Raw genomic sequence first — 17,476 nt, 5'->3', positions numbered from 1 at the left:
ACATGTTTTGCCCAGTAATCAGAGTTTAAAACGTGAGATGCAGAGCAGTGAAATGGGAAAAATCTGTAGACTAATGGCCTTTTTTTCTTATTGCACTACCTTGCATCTTATGTTTTTAAATGCAAATATAAATTCTGTGTGAATGGCACTTAAGTGTGAAAAAATAAAAGCACTGTGCCGACTTAAATGTTAAACAGTTGTTAGAAGTGCCAATATTGTTTGACTTTTAAAACAGTCATTTATGTGTTTCACAACATTCCACGTCATGTTGGGCAACCTAATATTGTTAATCAGATTCACAAAAAGTGGGTTAACCGGCTGTCCTCAACGTGTATTGCAAAATATCAACGTTGTATTTACCAAAAAAAAGAAGAAAAAAAAAACACTTGTGCAATAATATAATTTTGACATATTTATTTCCATTAAAGCATAAAACTGAAATGAGAATGTTTTCTTTGTGCATTTTGTGGGCATGTTCCTCTATTTCCTAGGAATGGCATAGCAGTTGTATGTGCAGGGTATGCGGCCAAAACTGCAATTTGTTGGTGTTGTGTCGAGTTCCTCTGGTGGCACTGTGGCTCTGAAGGTGAAGTGCTGAAGGAGGGAAGTGAAGAAGATAAAGAGCTCTATACGAGCCAGAGCCTCACCAAGACACACACGCTTGCCTGTCAAAAAAAAAATTCTTTTGAATATATCAGCCATTTTATTGTCTTTTATTTGCCTTTTAAAGGAATAAATGATTTAAAATGTTTATTTCTGTCCTAGTATTAAAACAGAACATGATTATTCAGTATTCTATGGAATCCCATTTCTTCGAAAATCACAAAAAAAAAAAAAAAAACGCTTCTTAGGTGGGCGATATGGCCAAAATGTTATATCACGACGAGTAATTTTATTTCACGGTAATGATATATATCACAATATAGTTATTTTAGCTTTAAATAAGGTCTTTATGATAAAAATTTTTTTTTGATACCATAGAAATTTCATAATTCTTGTCACTAGTGTCAAAATCACAAAGTAATACTAGCCTAAATTTAAAAAAAAATACTATAAAATAAAAGTAATTTTAATAATAATAATAACAGTCAGCAATTAAATAAGAATAAGAAACTAATTACAAGCAATAAGACAAAAAAAACTACAAAATTAAAAATTAAACAAGAAATGCCACATATATTGTAAAAATATTTATATATTTCTTATTATTAAAGTTAAAAAAAATATTTAGTCAAAAGCAGTAAGAATTTTTCTCTCTTTTGTTGTTTTGAATAACATGAATGACAGACTTTAGACTATTAGGAATATTAGACTGCTGTCACTTTAAGAGCTGCCTGAATCCAATATAATGTTACACATGTGTTTTCTTTCTCAGCTGTTCACTTAAGAACTAAATTACTTTATGAAGATACTTGCAAGTGACTGCATTTTGCAGACACGTGCAAATCTTTGTATTTAACCGTTCAAGGCCTCTGAAGTGGCAAAAAATAACTGTTCAATACTACCTCACCCACGTGCACACACCTCTCTGACAGCACACGTTTATAGTGAAATGAATTATCTTACGCACTATTAAGTTCACTTTTTTTAAACCACAATTCTTAAAAAGTTTTCATGACCAAATAGCACAGCTAAGTCATGCAGACATTTAACAGTGATAGAGATGTTAGTCGAATAGTCAAATTTCTACTGGTTAATCATGTCTACCGTTATATCACCCAGACCTAAGGGTTTGTTTTCATATAAAGCACAACATTTTTATGGTCTAATATGCACAATGTAGTTCTAAACGCACCCATGCCAAATACAACGAATGCATCATTTTTCTGAAAACGTCCATCAGCATCCAAGAAGTTCTCTGGATAAAAGCAATTTGGGTTCTTCCACAGTTTCGGGTCTATAAGCACAGAGGATAGCAATGGGAAAACCGTGACCCCCTAGAAAAAAGTTTATTTAACAAATAAACAATGCATTAAATATATATATATATATATATATATATATAGAGAGAGAGAGAGAGATTAAAACAAATCTTTAAAGTACAATACCTGTCCAAGAGGACTACTGAGAATACTGAAGTAAGCATTTACAGTTCGAAGGAGACTTAAACTGTGGATCCTCAAGTTCAAACCTATGTCCGAAGACAATGTTGCAGATCACATTGCTTACAGCATTCATAAGCCTTTCTGCAGGGCTGAAAGCAGAGCCTTTGAGGAGAAAAGTACAGCACATTGACCTTAATGACTGCTTTGTGTCCCATGGTCACATATTAGATGATCTACACACTGTACTTTTGCTTAGTGAATCAAATTCTTTAAACATTTCTACAAGATTCTCAGCCTCCTCCCTGACTCGTTCCTCAATGCTCCTGCGGCCCATTCCAAAGTCCTTCAGTGTCATAAGAGTGAACCTGCGCATCTCCTTCCAACGGTGTCCACTTGTGGACAAAACCCCTGCACACACAGACAATGTTAAGAGCACTTTTGGTCTTCTTAGATTAAAAAAAAGGTAAAACATCAGGCATCAAGCAACCTCACCATATCCAAGTGTGGACTTCATCAACAGGGGATAGATGTCCCTGCCGCTGAATTCTTCGCCAAGACCAATCATAGTATCCTTTAGGGCTTGATATCCAGAAATGATCACCACAGGGCTGTTTGCCAACCAGATGGTGACAACAGAGCCATACTTCTTACTCAGCTAAGGGAAGAAGAGTTTTGTGGGTTTGATATATGCAATGTTATATTGTATGTGCGTTATTAAAATTATATGTACTTTAAATCATCTCAGAAATTGGTGACTTACAACCTTAATTGTAGTTAACATCCTTCTGTTGTAATACAGACAAATTTGTTTGTAGTGCAAGTTCTGATAGGTATTTAGCACTCTTTATGCAAATATAATATATTACTGTATACTTAACAGTGGTATTGATTAAAGCTATTTAAAGATTCCGTGTGTGAAAATGAAAAACAAATTATCTTTGATAATTTTGTCAGCCCTCTGAAGGTAACAGCAACCAAACTTCTCTAGAGAGTTCAGAAATCCCACAATGGTGAGGATTTGCTGCCCTCACCTAGCGAAGGTGGGGCAGTGATATAATATTAAACACATTTTAAAAATCCATAATAGAACAGATGATAAACGTCCTTATTAAATTGCTACACGGAGAACCTTTAACATCATTGAATGGTTATCAACTAGTATGCACAGGCAATAGTCGCCAACTGCCAAAATTTTACTTAATAGGCTACAGTATAACTGAATTATATTATTTGATAGGAATGCTGACCTCTAGGTAATATCTGTAGGCTTCTTTGATATTAAACTGAAGTAAATTTCCCAGCAGTGGATAAGTCGCAGGTCCTGGAGGCAGCCGCTCAAAACTGCTCGGCTTTCCTCGAATCTTCCACAGCAATAAGAGAGCCAAGAATGCCAAGACAACAGACACGACATATGTCTTCAATGCCAACAATATATCCATCCTTCAGATTTCAACTCGACTGTTCTTCCGATTCCGACCGATTCGCAGTTAAGAACCGAAAAAGATCGTTGGCTCTGGGTTTATGATAGACGGTATGGAGGCGGGTCTTTGCGACACAAAAGTAGGCGTTTTTAAAATTGGGCGGTGTTTCTAAGTCGTGCATTGAAAATAATACCCCACTCCCAAGCAAACACAACCGTTTCTTCATTTGAGAAAAGCAGGTGACGTGCCGCGGGCGAAAACGCTATTCCTTTATGGCCTTGCCCATGCAACTGCGTCTAAAGGTTAACAGAGATAACTGTTAACTGCTCCTTCATGTATATCCTAGGAATAGAATTGTACTTATATGTGCGGGGCATGCAGCCAAAACCGTTGATTGTGGGGGTTATGTCAATCTCCTCTGGAGGCACCATGGCTTTGAAGATGAAGTGCGTGAAGTGAAGTAGATAAACAGTAGGGGTTCAATCTTCAACTGGCTGGCAGGAGCCGCCACTGGCATGTCACGTGACCTGTCAGTGGGTGGCTGGCAGCTGCCAGTCTGATGCTGGCATGTCACGTGACCTGTCAGTGGCTGGCTAGTTGTCTGCCAGTCTGCCTTTGGCAAGTTTTAGAAACCATTGATTTTTGGCTGTTTTTGTGTTTTGTGTTCCACCCTCTCTAGCTCATTTATTATGCATCTGTTGATATGTTTTTGTTCTTTTGCATGATTGGTGTTTTAGACAATTTATCCCAATTGAAACAGTAAAATGGCCGTGATCAGACTGTCAGCTTAATGACGCTTTGCTGGACGGTCTATTCAGTCAGCCGCGGCTGAACTGCGGTTATAACGCGTTGCCTTACACTCTCGCTGCAATGAAATACACTGTTTTCTTATTATGAATGTAATCTCAGGCATCTCTTCTTTAGTATGATTGGTGTTTTGGGGACGATTATCCCGATTAAAACAGTAAAATGGCCGTGATCAGACTGTCAGCTTACTGACGCTTTGCTGGACGGTCTATTCAGTCAGCCGCGGCTGAACTGCGGTTATAACGCGTTGCCTTACACTCTCGCTGCAATGAAATACACTGTTTTCTTATTATGAATGTAATCTCAGGCATCTCTTCTTTAGTATGATTGGTGTTTTGGGGACGATTATCCCGATTAAAACAGTAAAATGGCCGTGATCAGACTGTCAGCTTACTGACGCTTTAATGGACGGTCTATTCAGTCAGCCGCGGCTGAACTGCGGTCATAACGCGTTGCCTTACACTCTCGCTGCAATGAAATACACTGTTTTCTTATTATGAATGTAATCTCAGGCATCTCTTCTTTAGTATGATTAGTGTTTTGGGGACGATTATCCCGATTAAACCAGTAAAATGGCCGTGATCAGACTGTCAGCTTACTGACGCTTTGCTGGACGGTCTATCCAGTCGAGTCGTTGCCCGACTCTCTCGCTGCAAGGAAATTCACTAGTTGAGTTGCAGCTAGCGTTGCATTTGGAGGAAAAGACTGGACGATAGAGATGGATAATCTTTAGCCGTTCTTGGCATATTTATTTTTCTAGCTGCCGACACATCAGTCTCACGGTCGGACAGCTAGCCTTCAGTGTTATTATTTTTTCTCTATTGCCTACGGCAACTCAACTGAGACAAACTTAATGACGCAAATGGGTCCTCTAATAGCTGACACTTTAGTATGGGGTTAGAATTGTTGCATTATTCCAAATAAATAGATTATGATCCACAAATAAATGTAACGAGATTCACAAAAATATATCAAATTCACAAATGAATATAAAGAGTTTCACAAAAAAAATTAAAACTCACAAATAAATAAAATGAGATTTGCAAATAAAAAAAAATATATTTACAAATGTGTTTAATGTCACAAACACAACTCTACCTGGTATTTATTTGTGAACCGCTGTCTGTGCATTTGTAAATCACTGCACGCATTTGTGGATCGGTTCCTGTGCATTTGTGGATTTGAAACACTTCTAGCGTCGACGTGCAGATAAATCCACAAATAAGTGGACTCCACCCACCGTTTACTCAAGCCAATCAAATAACGGCCACATTGAGCTGACCAATCGTAGCACGTTATCGCTTCAACCAATCACGTTTTGGCTTACAGCCAGGGGAACTGCGGGAATAGACACCGAACTTGAGACCAACAACAGACAGTCAGGGCATTTCTCAATACCAAGTTCGCAGAGTCTGGACTTCCGTCCTTCCGAGTTTGGACATGCCAAGTTGGACTCAGAAGAACGAACTCTCGAGGACGGGAGGACGCGAGTCCAGTCATTCTACAAATGGAACGGCAGCGTACTTGATAGCTTCACTCAGCATGCATGTTTTACTTGAATTAACTTCTTTTTTATTTTCAATATATTAAATATATTAGTATTAAAAAACTAATATTTACCTACTCTGATTATTTTCACTTTATATTTATAATGAAATTGAATATAATATTAAACGACTGTCTCTTTTTTATTTTAAAAACTATTAAACATTAATATGTGGTTCAGGTAACATTAATACTGTGATTATATTTACGTCGTTCAAAATAAATAAAATATGTGGAAACAACTGCCTCTTTTCATTAAGAACAATCTAGCAATAAACCCACTCAGCTACAATTTAAATAATACGGTTGAAAAGTGTAAATCAATTGTAAATAAGTGTAAATCAAAATGGAACAGCTTAGGATTGCCATTGCAATTGCTATTTATCAAGATGCTGAAGAGGAGGCTGCCGAACGGAGGAGACGAATCCTTCAAAGAAAAGCCAGGATGCAGCGGAGGATGGCGAAGAGACGTGCCATATTAGCATGTCTCTCTAGCATTGTACGTTTTTCTAATTATTCTTTCTTCATAAACTGCCCATATACTTATGTGGACTTAGTTAGGTATATCCAAATGAAAAGTCATAATAAAAATTTATTATAATGTATCATATAGGCACCCTATCAACAGACTACAAAGTACTATCTCACAAAAAGTTATGTAAACTATTGCAGGGATGTAATGAGACAACATTAGATTTTTCAGTATACCAAATAAACTGACAAGTACAATAGGTTTGACAGTTGATAACATTTAAATTAACTAGCTTACACTTCACACACCTTTTATTTGTCTTTGTGGTGCTCAAATAAGTTTATAGTTTATCATCTTTATATAGCTAGGTGCACATCATATTACTGCATTAACACAAACAGGACAATTTAATATCTATAATAATCATATAGGCTACAACTTTTAGACTCTGGGATGAATGTTGTGCTAGAGCTTATCAATAAATGAATGAAACCGAAATAGAGTATAAAGAAATACTTCACGAAAAGAGCAAATGTTAGAGGGAGATTTAATTATGGCAGATTTTAGTAAATTTTAGACAAAATCCTTAAAACAACTGAGTATATAGCTTATATTAAATCCAAAAATATAATAAATACAATGCAACGACAGTACATATAGTAACAACTTTTTAAAAGCAATACATATAACAAATACATAATACAACAAAAGTAAAAACATTCTTAATATATTATCTATATATTTTAACAGGAACAAAGTCCCACTCGCAGGTATTCACAGATCAATGACCAGGTACCAATCCTGGTCAAGTTTTTTTCTGGAGAGGATTTAAAGCCAGCTTTCAGGCTCTCCAGGAACAGCATCAACATGCTGGTACAGATGCTGCCCCGTCAAAAAGCCCATGGATGGAGCCGTGAAATTGAAGTACTTGTTACGGTTTATTGGCTTGCCTGTTGAGCATCCTACAGGGTCACATCAGATGACTTCAGCATGCCACTTTCAACAGTTTGTAGGACTGTTCACAATGTTGTGGAGGAGATGATGACCATCCTCCACAAAATTATTCATTTTCCAAAAGCAGAGGAAATGGATGAGGTGGGGTGCCTTGCTGGCCATGAGGCATTCCGCTGTGCTGCTGGTGCCACATCAGGATTGTTCCTCCTGCAATGCCACAAAAAAGATGCTACATAAATAGAAATATCTTCCCTTCCATCATTCTACAGGGCACCTGTGATGCTAAAGGCATATTTATAGATGTGTATATTGGCAATCCAGGCTCTGTACAGGATGCCCTTGTGCTGCGCAGATCACCAATGTACCAGCAGGCTTTGTATTCACCAGCTGGATACTATCTTTTGGGAGATGGGGGATACCCTTGCTTGCAGCATCCTATTGCAATCATGACCCCATACCGCCAGCCTGTCGCAAGTAAGAACACTTTTTTATGTCAGACAGACAGACACACACACACGATAAACCAAATTTTTACTGTTATGAATTTGCAATACACTACACATTTTCTACACGATTTTTGATTAACAGGCCAAGTTGAAGCCCGATACAACAGGCATTATGCACAAGCACGGAACATCATCGAGCGCACTTTTGGGATGTTAAAAACTCACTGGCGTGCAATTTTCTTGCGGGCCCTAGAGATCAGGCCACTGTTCGGCCCAAAGGTGATTGGTGCCTGTTGTATCCTCCACAACATCTGTGTGATGGGAGGTGATCTCTTGGAGGAGGAGGAGGAAAGCCAAGGACAAAAAGACCGCGAGGATGGTGAGAATGCAGCAGTGGGTGAGAGGGACCTATCAGGGAACCATCTCCGAGGACGTCTGGCTGCTCAGCTTTCTTCTCCCGTGGAACTGCCTGGGTGTCTAACTGAACAGTACTACATCTAGACAGTAAACCTTTCCAGATGTTGTCATGTTCATTAAAAGAGCAACATAAACAGTTGAAATAGCTATGACATTAATTAGAAAGATAGGTATGAATAAATGTGCAAGTAGATGGGTATAGATACATTTATACGTTTTCTTAATGTTGGTATGTTCTTCTTGAGATTTAACTGCATGATTGTAAATAATTGTATACCACTATAGACATTGGATATTACATTATTTTATATTATTTGTGTTTTTGTTGTAAATATAAAGAATACACTGTTGCTATAACAATGATTTGCCAGGGTTGAAATTGAAACATTCATTTTTATTTTTTTTTATTCAAATAATCTATATAAAATCATTTATCATTAAATACAACATTAATTTAGAATTTATTAAGTTTTTCTAAAAGAGAAATATGTCTCTGCTCTGGCTGTTGCTGCCCTCTCTCTCTCCTCTTCTCTCGCCAATGCTTCTCTCTCCTTCTCCTCTTCCCTCTCTGCCTGTTCTTTTAGAAACTAAAGAAGAGCCTGGCTGTCCCGTCGCCTCTTTCTTGACTGCTGGCTACTCCTGGCTTCCACAGAAGGGGCTGAACCTGGTGTGCTGACTGAGCCACCTGTAGTGGCAGTGGGTTTGATGCAACAACTCGAGTGCTGCCCCTGGAGTGCAGCATCCATTGCAGTGTACCACTGCCAGGTGGCAGCAGTCACACTACCGGCCTCTACCCCTTTTCCTGTGGGTGGGTCCCTAAGCTCCTGAAATAAAGCAAAATGCTGTCATGTTCTCACCTCACGTTGTTCCACACTTTTAGACATTTTTTATTTTTGCTCTACACAGAGGAAGATATTCTTAAGAATTTTTGTAACCTAACAGTTTGAGGCACCAAAAAATTACACATGTCAGTGGTGCCCCAGAACTCTTAGGTTACAAATATTCTTCCTTTGTGTAAAGCAAAAAAAAATAAATAAATAAATAAATAAATAGTGTATACAGGTGTGAAACAACTTAAAATTGTAGGTGAATGGCAGAATGTTCATTTTGGGGTGAACTATTCTTTTTACAGTCTCAGAGTAAACAATGTAAACGGAGTAAACTACATTTTACAAAATAAAATGTAAGGGCCAATGCATCTATGTTAGGTTTCAAATATGACCGGAAAGTCTTTACACACATCTTGGTAAGCCTCTTTCAGTAACAGAAAGTAGAGAAACAGGCAGATTACCTTGTATTTATCTTTTAGGTTATTCAATTTTTTCTTTGCCTGTTTGGCAGTTATGGCCAAACCAGAAGTGGAACAAAATGCCTATAGGCAAAACAAACCCATAAAGATTTACATGATTCCACTTCAATAACGTATTCATTCTTATGGATGAAGACTGTCCAAATCTAGCTCCAAACCTTCAGACATGCAGGGAATTATACAAGCACTCAAAATGAATACTCACTCCCATCAACTTTTGGAGGAATTGCGCCTCCCGGTGAAAAGCCTTTCGTTGGCCGCCCGCCACTCTATCAAGGCCCGAGTTTCCTCAGCAGTCCCTTGATAAAAAATAATGCTTAATTTAAGTTGATGAAAAATAATACAATTATAAAAGAATTTGTAAAAAAAATGTAAATAAAGACAAGCAAACTATTTGGTTAAAATGACAAGAGCACTCTAAAATAAGGTTTGCATTTGATATAAGTATCGTTAGGCAAACGTTAGTTAGGAAACTTTTCCCTCAGGCAAAACAATTGCCCATTAGATATACCCAAAGCAAAATATATCAAATGTTTATCCACTACAGAATCAACACAGGCAGCCCCATATTTTACAAAATGTTACAGGGCCTAGCTACTTTTTAGGAGGACTTGCCGAGGGTTAGGCTACTTTTCAACTCGTAACGAAATCGTCTGAGCAAATTTTCAAATAGTTCCTTAAAATTCGACGGTAGCTTTGAAGTTTAAACAACATTCTGGCATCAAAGCTCTTAGAACTACGTTACATTTTGTGATAAAACAACAATAGTATTTCGAAATGTATAACTTACAGTTGTGAGTTTTCTCCTCCGCCATTGATGCTAACCTGGTTCGAGCTGAATTCTGGGTTATGGCCCGTATCAAGTCCGCACAAGTCACCTCTCCATGCATCCTCGGTAAAAGGAGCGGAGCAAGAACACATCCGGGGATTTGAACTGGACTTGGCTAGATGTGAACTTTGAAAAGGGAAACAGTACTTGGGCAGCGACTGATGACATTTCACAAGTCCACAAGTAACGTTACAGACAAGTACGCACAACATGGCCGATCAGGCAAGACGCCCCCCCGGATTTAAGCCAAAACGTGATTGGTTGAAGCGATAACGTGCTACGATTGGTCAGCTCAATGTGGCCGTTATTTGATTGGCTTGAGTAAACGGTGGGTGGAGTCCACTTATTTGTGGATTTATCTGCACGTCGACGCTAGAAGTGTTTCAAATCCACAAATGCACAGGAACCGATCCACAAATGTGTGCAGTGATTTACAAATGCACAGACAGCGGTTCACAAATAAATACCAGGTAGAGTTGTGTTTGTGACATTAAACACATTTGTAAATATATTTTTTTTTATTTGCAAATCTCATTTTATTTATTTGTGAGTTTTATATTTTTTTGTGAAACTCTGTACATTTATTTGTGAATTTGATATATTTTTGTGAATCTTGTTACATTTATTTGTGGATCATAATCTATTTATTTGGAATAAAGCAACAATTCTAACCCCATACTTTAGTGCCCTCCTGTGGCATAAACATATACAGCATTACATACAACATTAGACATTCTCTGATACAACTGAGGACATAATGAACATATTTTAACAACACGGTTTTCTTTTTATGAATGTAATCTCATGCATCTGTTATTTAGTATGATTGATGTTTTGGGGACGGTTATCCCAATTAAACCAGTTAATGGCCGTGATCAGACTGTCAGCTTACTGACGCTTTGCTTCTCGGGTGGGTATGGCTATTAAAACAGTCAGATCCCGGCACACACGTCATGTAACGTTACAAACAAGTTTATCTAAATATTTAGTTCAATTAATTAGTTAAAAATATATGTAGTTCGCAATATTAGTATATCATATAATTAGTGAAATTGTTTAGCCATTAGGGAACAATAGAGAAAGATTCACGTTATGCCTACTGTGAATAGATGTATAGCCTATAGCCTACGTCCAGCAAAGCGTCAGTAAGCTGACAGTCTGATCACGGCCATTTTACTGGTTTAATCGGGATAATCGTCCCCAAAACACAAATCATACTAAAGAAGAGATGCCTGAGATTACATTCATAATAAGAAAACAGTGTATTTCATTGCAGCGAGAGTGTCAGGCAACGCGTTATAACCGCAGTTCAGTCGCGGCTGACTGAATAGACCGTCCAGCAAAGCGTCAGTAAGCTGACAGTCTGATCACGGCCATTTTACTGGATTATTTGGGATAATAGTCCCCCAAAAAACAATCATACTAAAGAAGAAATGCCTGAGATTACATTCATAATAAGAAAACAGTGTATTTCATTGCAGCGAGAGTGTCAGGCAACGCGTTATGACCGCAGTTCAGTCGCGGCTGACTGAATAGACCGTCCAGCAAAGCGTCAGTAAACTGACAGTCTGATCACGGCCATTTTACTGGATTATTTGGGATAATAGTCCCCCAAAAAACAATCATACTAAAGAAGAGATGCCTGAGATTACATTCATAATATGAAAACAGTGTATTTCATTGCAGCGAGAGTGTCAGGCAACGCGTTATGACCGCAGTTCAGCCGCGGCTGACTGAATAGACCGTCCAGCAAAGCGTCAGTAAGCTGACAGTCTGATCACGGCCATTTTACTGTTTTAATCGGGATAATCGTCCCCAAAACACCAATCATACTAAAGAAGAGATGCCTGAGATTACATTCATAATAAGAAAACAGTGTATTTCATTGCAGCGAGAGTGTAAGGCAACGCGTTATAACCGCAGTTCAGCCGCGGCTGACTGAATAGACCGTCCAGCAAAGCGTCAGTAAACTGACAGTCTGATCACGGCCATTTTACTGGATTATTTGGGATAATAGTCCCCCAAAAAACAATCATACTAAAGAAGAGATGCCTGAGATTACATTCATAATATGAAAACAGTGTATTTCATTGCAGCGAGAGTGTCAGGCAACGCGTTATGACCGCAGTTCAGCCGCGGCTGACTGAATAGACCGTCCAGCAAAGCGTCAGTAAGCTGACAGTCTGATCACGGCCATTTTACTGTTTTAATCGGGATAATCGTCCCCAAAACACCAATCATACTAAAGAAGAGATGCCTGAGATTACATTCATAATAAGAAAACAGTGTATTTCATTGCAGCGAGAGTGTAAGGCAACGCGTTATAACCGCAGTTCAGCCGCGGCTGACTGAATAGACCGTCCAGCAAAGCGTCATTAAGCTGACAGTCTGATCACGGCCATTTTACTGTTTCAATTGGGATAAATTGTCTAAAACACCAATCATGCAAAAGAACAAAAACATATCAACAGATGCATAATAAATGAGCTAGAGAGGGTGGAACACAAAACACAAAAACAGCCAAAAATCAATGGTTTCTAAAACTTGCCAAAGGCAGACTGGCAGACAACTAGCCAGCCACTGACAGGTCACGTGACATGCCAGCATCAGACTGGCAGCTGCCAGCCACCCACTGACAGGTCACGTGACATGCCAGTGGCGGCTCCTGCCAGCCAGTTGAAGATTGAACCCCGACTCTAGATAAAGGGCTCTACGGGCCAAAGCCTCACCGAGACACGCAAGTATAAGGGTGGTTTCCATACTATTGAAGAACGAAGAAACGTTATCAGCATGATGGTATGAAATTACATTTCTAGTCTATTACCACACACTTGTAACGGTCACTTTTATGGTAATCTGAAAAGACGAGAACTGCAAATGTGCGTAGAGGGTGTCTGAGGTAGTTAGAACTGATAGGTGGGGAGAGAGTTAACCGCTCTACCGATTTCTGAGTTTAATATTTTCTTTTGTGACCGGAGTTAAGGCCCGTTCACACCAAGCACGATAACTATAAAGATAACGATAAAGATATAGTTCTAAAAATCGTTCTCAATATTAAAGATTAGCAGAGTCCACACCACAACTATAACGATAATTAAGGCACAGAGAAACGATATCGTTGGAATCACTTTCAGGGGTGCGTTTCCCGTACAACGATGCAACTCGCTGGTTTAACTACCATAGTACGATGCATCTTTAAAGAAATCAACTAGCTAGTCACTACTGTTTCCCGAAACCATAGTACCTGTGTCGCAGATCCATCGTTCAAACTACGCTGGTTTGAGCCGTCGTTCTTCTTCTTCTTCTTCGATCTAATGGCAGACGGGAGACATGAGCACATACCGCCACCTTCAGTAATTTGGTTTTATTTGATCTTTTCTTCGACTCGAATTAATCTTTTGAAATAATGTTAAGTAGGAGTCGAGTAATAACGAATCATTCATTTGTTCTGCAATAGATTATATACACACACGGAGTTAAAAATGTGCTCTTTTCTGATCTCAATGTCAATAATTTCACAATTTCATATAGCCTACATACTATTTCTTAGGCTATTTAGCTAATACTGATATAGGCTACTTTTTTAACTGTGGTATACTGTTGTGGACACCTGATGCTTATTGCTAAATTTTTCCTATTTAAGTCTCCTTGCCATTCTGCCATGTGTTAATGAAAATTAGCCGAAAACCCCAATTTTCAAAGCATGAAATTGCAGTTCTTTTGGAGTAGGGGGAAAATAATTAAGTCCAGCTATTTTCAAAGCTGCAAAACAGCATTACAAATGCTGACAAAAATAAAATCTGTGCAGAAATCACTCCAAAAAAAAATTATGCTGGCTATGGATACGAACAAAGCCCAGAAGTCAGGAATAATGGAGGGACTTCGCAATTGTGACAAAACATAGGCTACGGCACGTAAGAGGGAAGCAAACAAGACTGATGGGGTATCAATACAGTTCCTCCTCTCCCTCAGAGGAAGAGAAAGTTTTGGCCATCCTGGGGCCTGTTGCAATGGAAGGATCCTTGGAGGTATACATGTGCATCAACCAGGCCTTTGCCTTCAAAGTTCAGGCCTCCAACATCAGGCCCTCTCCAGTCTGGCCCTCCAACATCAGGCCCTCTCCAGTCTGGCCCTCCAACATCAGGCCCTCTCCAGTCTGGCCCTTCAACATCAGGCCCCCTCCTGCCTGGTCCTCTAACATCAGGCTTCATATCTTCAGAGGGCAATAAGAAGAAACATTGCTTTAAATTCAGTTGTTAACTACACTCCATTATTATGCTGTTGGAAATTTCTGGAGGTGGTGGGTGATGGCCTGATGGATGGGTGATGGAAGCACACATGACTCTTTTGTGTGGGCCACTTCTGCAGTTTGCAGGTGGCTGAAGAGGATGCATGGCTTTGGTGATAGCTGGCTGCTGGGAGACAGAGGATATCTTCTTCACCCATACCTCCTGTCACCTATGCAGCATCCAGCCACCATTGCAGTTTAAACCATTTATTTAATCTGACATAACATCTGTTAAATATTTGGTTTATTTGCTGATATGCATTAAATGAACACTTAAAAACACGCACAAAAAATAATTTTGCAAACAGTGTCTATACTGTGTCTGTCTGTCTCTCTCTCTCTCTCTCTCTCTCTATATATATATATATATATATACGTACATACACAAACACATTTGTAGAGAGTTTTCTATTTTATAATTCTGTAAAAACAACAAAATCTCTCACATATTTATACATTTTTGTTACTTTATTTTGGTACATTCATTTACTATAAAATTACTTTGATTTGAGTGTTAACATTTTATGTAAGTGAAAACCTCTAATATTGTTTTACCAACATTGTTATATGACAAATATGTCTTTTGGAATGTTTTTACAAGGGTAACTCACTCGTCAAACTCACCGTTTCTTCGCACAAACGAAACGATGCGGCTGTGTTCCAATCGGAATGATTAATGCTTTCAGAGGGCACTTCGAAGGGAGAATAATTGCGAGGGCCGCGTTGCTATATAGTTTCAAACTGCATTTGTAATAAAAATAAAGAAGGCGAATTAGGTAATAAACTTTAACCACAACTTTAAGTCTTTTAAATCATTCAAAGTGGATGGTGAAATCGTCTAAAGGAATTAGGGCATAGGGTCGATAACTCTGAATAGAACATAGCCCAGGTGCGGCGCAATCAACGATGTCGACACAGCAAACTAACGTGCTTCTAACCACAGGTGGAGAGCTGTCATTCCAACGACACAAGTTTGCGATGCAATTTGCGAATGTTCGTTTGAACTATGATTTCGGGAAACACCAAATCGTTGAACTACGTTGGTAACGACGGAACTTGCGACCATAGTTGGCTAACGATGCTTTCGGGAAACGCACCCCAGAACGATTTTTTTTCCCTGATGAACGATAAAACATTGCCAACCAATCAGAATCAATCCTGCTGTAACGAGCTCGAGAATTTAAAGCAGCAGACGCGCGTCCGCTTAGAATACACAGACAATATTGTTCGCTGGTGTGGGCGCTAATATCGTTATCTTTATAGTTATCGTTCTTGGTGTGAACGGGCCTTTAGATGTTAGGTAACTATTTTATTTTCCTTACTCGACTCCCCATGTTTGTGGACGTGCGCACTTCAAAGTTAATATTGAATCAAGACTAGTTAGCACATCATTTATAATTGAAACGGTTTAATAACAGTATTTTGTTATGGTTACACTGGAATTTGTTACAAAATAGATGAAGGATGGTAAAACATAGTTAATTCATTGTACCCAACATGTATGTAAAATGTTACCAGAGAGGGGGATGGGGGATGGGGGGGGGGTAGGGAGAGAGGGCAGAGCACCAAGAAGAGAGTGCCAGCAAAGAAAAAAGGTAGCAAAGGAAAGAGTCAGCAAAGAAAAAGAGACAGAGAAACAGTAACAGTCTTCTTTTATCCCTTCCCTGACCATGTGACTGAAACCCAAATGTGAGACATTCAAACTGACAAATCAGCAGATTACAGCTTCACAGATTACAGCCAAAAGGTGTAACAATTAGCAGACCCCCAATGTATTCACATGTTGGCCTAACAAGCCTTGATCGATATCAGCACTTCTGTGCCTTTAGGAATTCCAAAGGGCGCTTTTGTTACTCAAGATAGGTTTGGTACAGGAAAAAAGAAGTCTTTGATCATTTTTGACCCTACACACGCTTGCCTGTCAAAAGAGCACAGTTCAAAAATCATCTGTTCTCCATGTATCAGCAATTTCAATGTTTGTGATTTTCCAATCAACAGCGTTATGTTTGTCCCCGTGTGTGTAAGATGGTAAACATTGTAATTACCAGTATGTAGCATGTGTTAACCTCAGTTTTCAAAAAAGTGGTACACTTTTGTATATACAATGTCAGTGAAGCTAAGCTCACCCATGCCAAATATAACAAATGCATCATTCTTCTTGAATTGACCATCTACATTCAGAAAGTTGTATGGATCGAAACAATGTGGGTTTTTCCACCACTTTGGGTCAGTAAGCACAGAGGATAGCAGTGGACAAACCATTGTTCCTATTTTTAAAATGTGGAAATAGAAAGACCCATTTCAATGTCCTAGAATTTTGTGTTGCATTGCAACTGCAGAAATAACCTGTAAATATATCGTTGTGTGGAGAGGCGGTAATGTGTAGAATACCTTAGGAATGGCATAACCATTGTATTCAGTGTCACACATTATTTTGTGCGGGATAGTAATGGGGTCGAGATCCATATGGCATTGAATCTCATGGATTACCGCATTTGTATACGGAAAAAGGATAAATATGTTTCCATTTATTTTTACCTCTTGAATTTTTAGCACAAAAGGCATCAAAGTGTTGAAAAGATTGTAAACTTATTTTGGTTTGTAACCGGTGGCTTTTAGAGCTTATCTGGGTTTATTTAAATATTAACAGGTTTACTTCTGTCTGGTGCCCGAACACTTTAATTTAGCTATCTAATGACTGATTTAAACTGTTTTCTGGGGCCCACCACCATTACAGTGCCTGATGTTTACAGTACTCTCTGTCCCTGTGTCTCAAAACAGCAGGTGGTGTTTACCAGGAAAGAGGCAGACTAGCTTAGTAAATACATTATAGATCTATAAAGAAAGAAAATGTAGCTATTAATGCATGAAATATTCAGATGACTTACAAAACCAAAATATTATAATATAACAAATTTAATTTAGATTTAGCTAAATAAATTT

The 17,476-nt window shown here is 38.6% G+C and overlaps 1 protein-coding gene across 1 annotated transcript; it reads right to left on the bottom strand.

Moving 5' to 3' along the window:
- Positions 1-402: 402 nt before the first annotated feature.
- LOC132107900 (cytochrome P450 2M1-like) lies at positions 403-17,059 on the bottom strand. The gene is made up of 3 exons (XM_059514237.1): positions 16,925-17,059; positions 1,796-1,937; positions 403-665 (listed from the first exon to the last, which is right to left on the bottom strand). Exons 1-3 carry the CDS (start codon positions 16,997-16,999, stop codon positions 481-483), a joined length of 402 nt encoding a protein of 133 aa, XP_059370220.1. The 5' UTR covers positions 17,000-17,059; the 3' UTR covers positions 403-480.
- Positions 17,060-17,476: the final 417 nt, after the last annotated feature.

Source organism: Carassius carassius, chromosome 28 (assembly GCF_963082965.1).
Source record: "Carassius carassius chromosome 28, fCarCar2.1, whole genome shotgun sequence".
In the NCBI taxonomy this organism is placed as follows: Eukaryota; Metazoa; Chordata; class Actinopteri; order Cypriniformes; family Cyprinidae; genus Carassius; species Carassius carassius.
Note: the sequence above shows the minus strand (reverse complement) of the source record. Positions and strands in the feature narration are given on the sequence as shown.

What these genes read in the sequence shown, in the direction of transcription:
- LOC132107900 (XM_059514237.1), bottom strand. Translation starts at nt 16,999, where the DNA reads ATGGATCTCGACCCCATTACTATCCCGCACAAAATAATGTGTGACACT. An exon ending in ATGGTTATGCCATTCCTAAG is followed by an intron (nt 1,938 to 16,924) that starts GTATTCTACACA and finishes ACTTTTTTCTAG; the next exon opens with GGGGTCACGGTTTTCCCATT. An exon ending in ATTCGTTGTATTTGGCATGG is followed by an intron (nt 666 to 1,795) that starts GTGCGTTTAGAA and finishes TTTTTTTGACAG; the next exon opens with GCAAGCGTGTGTGTCTTGGT.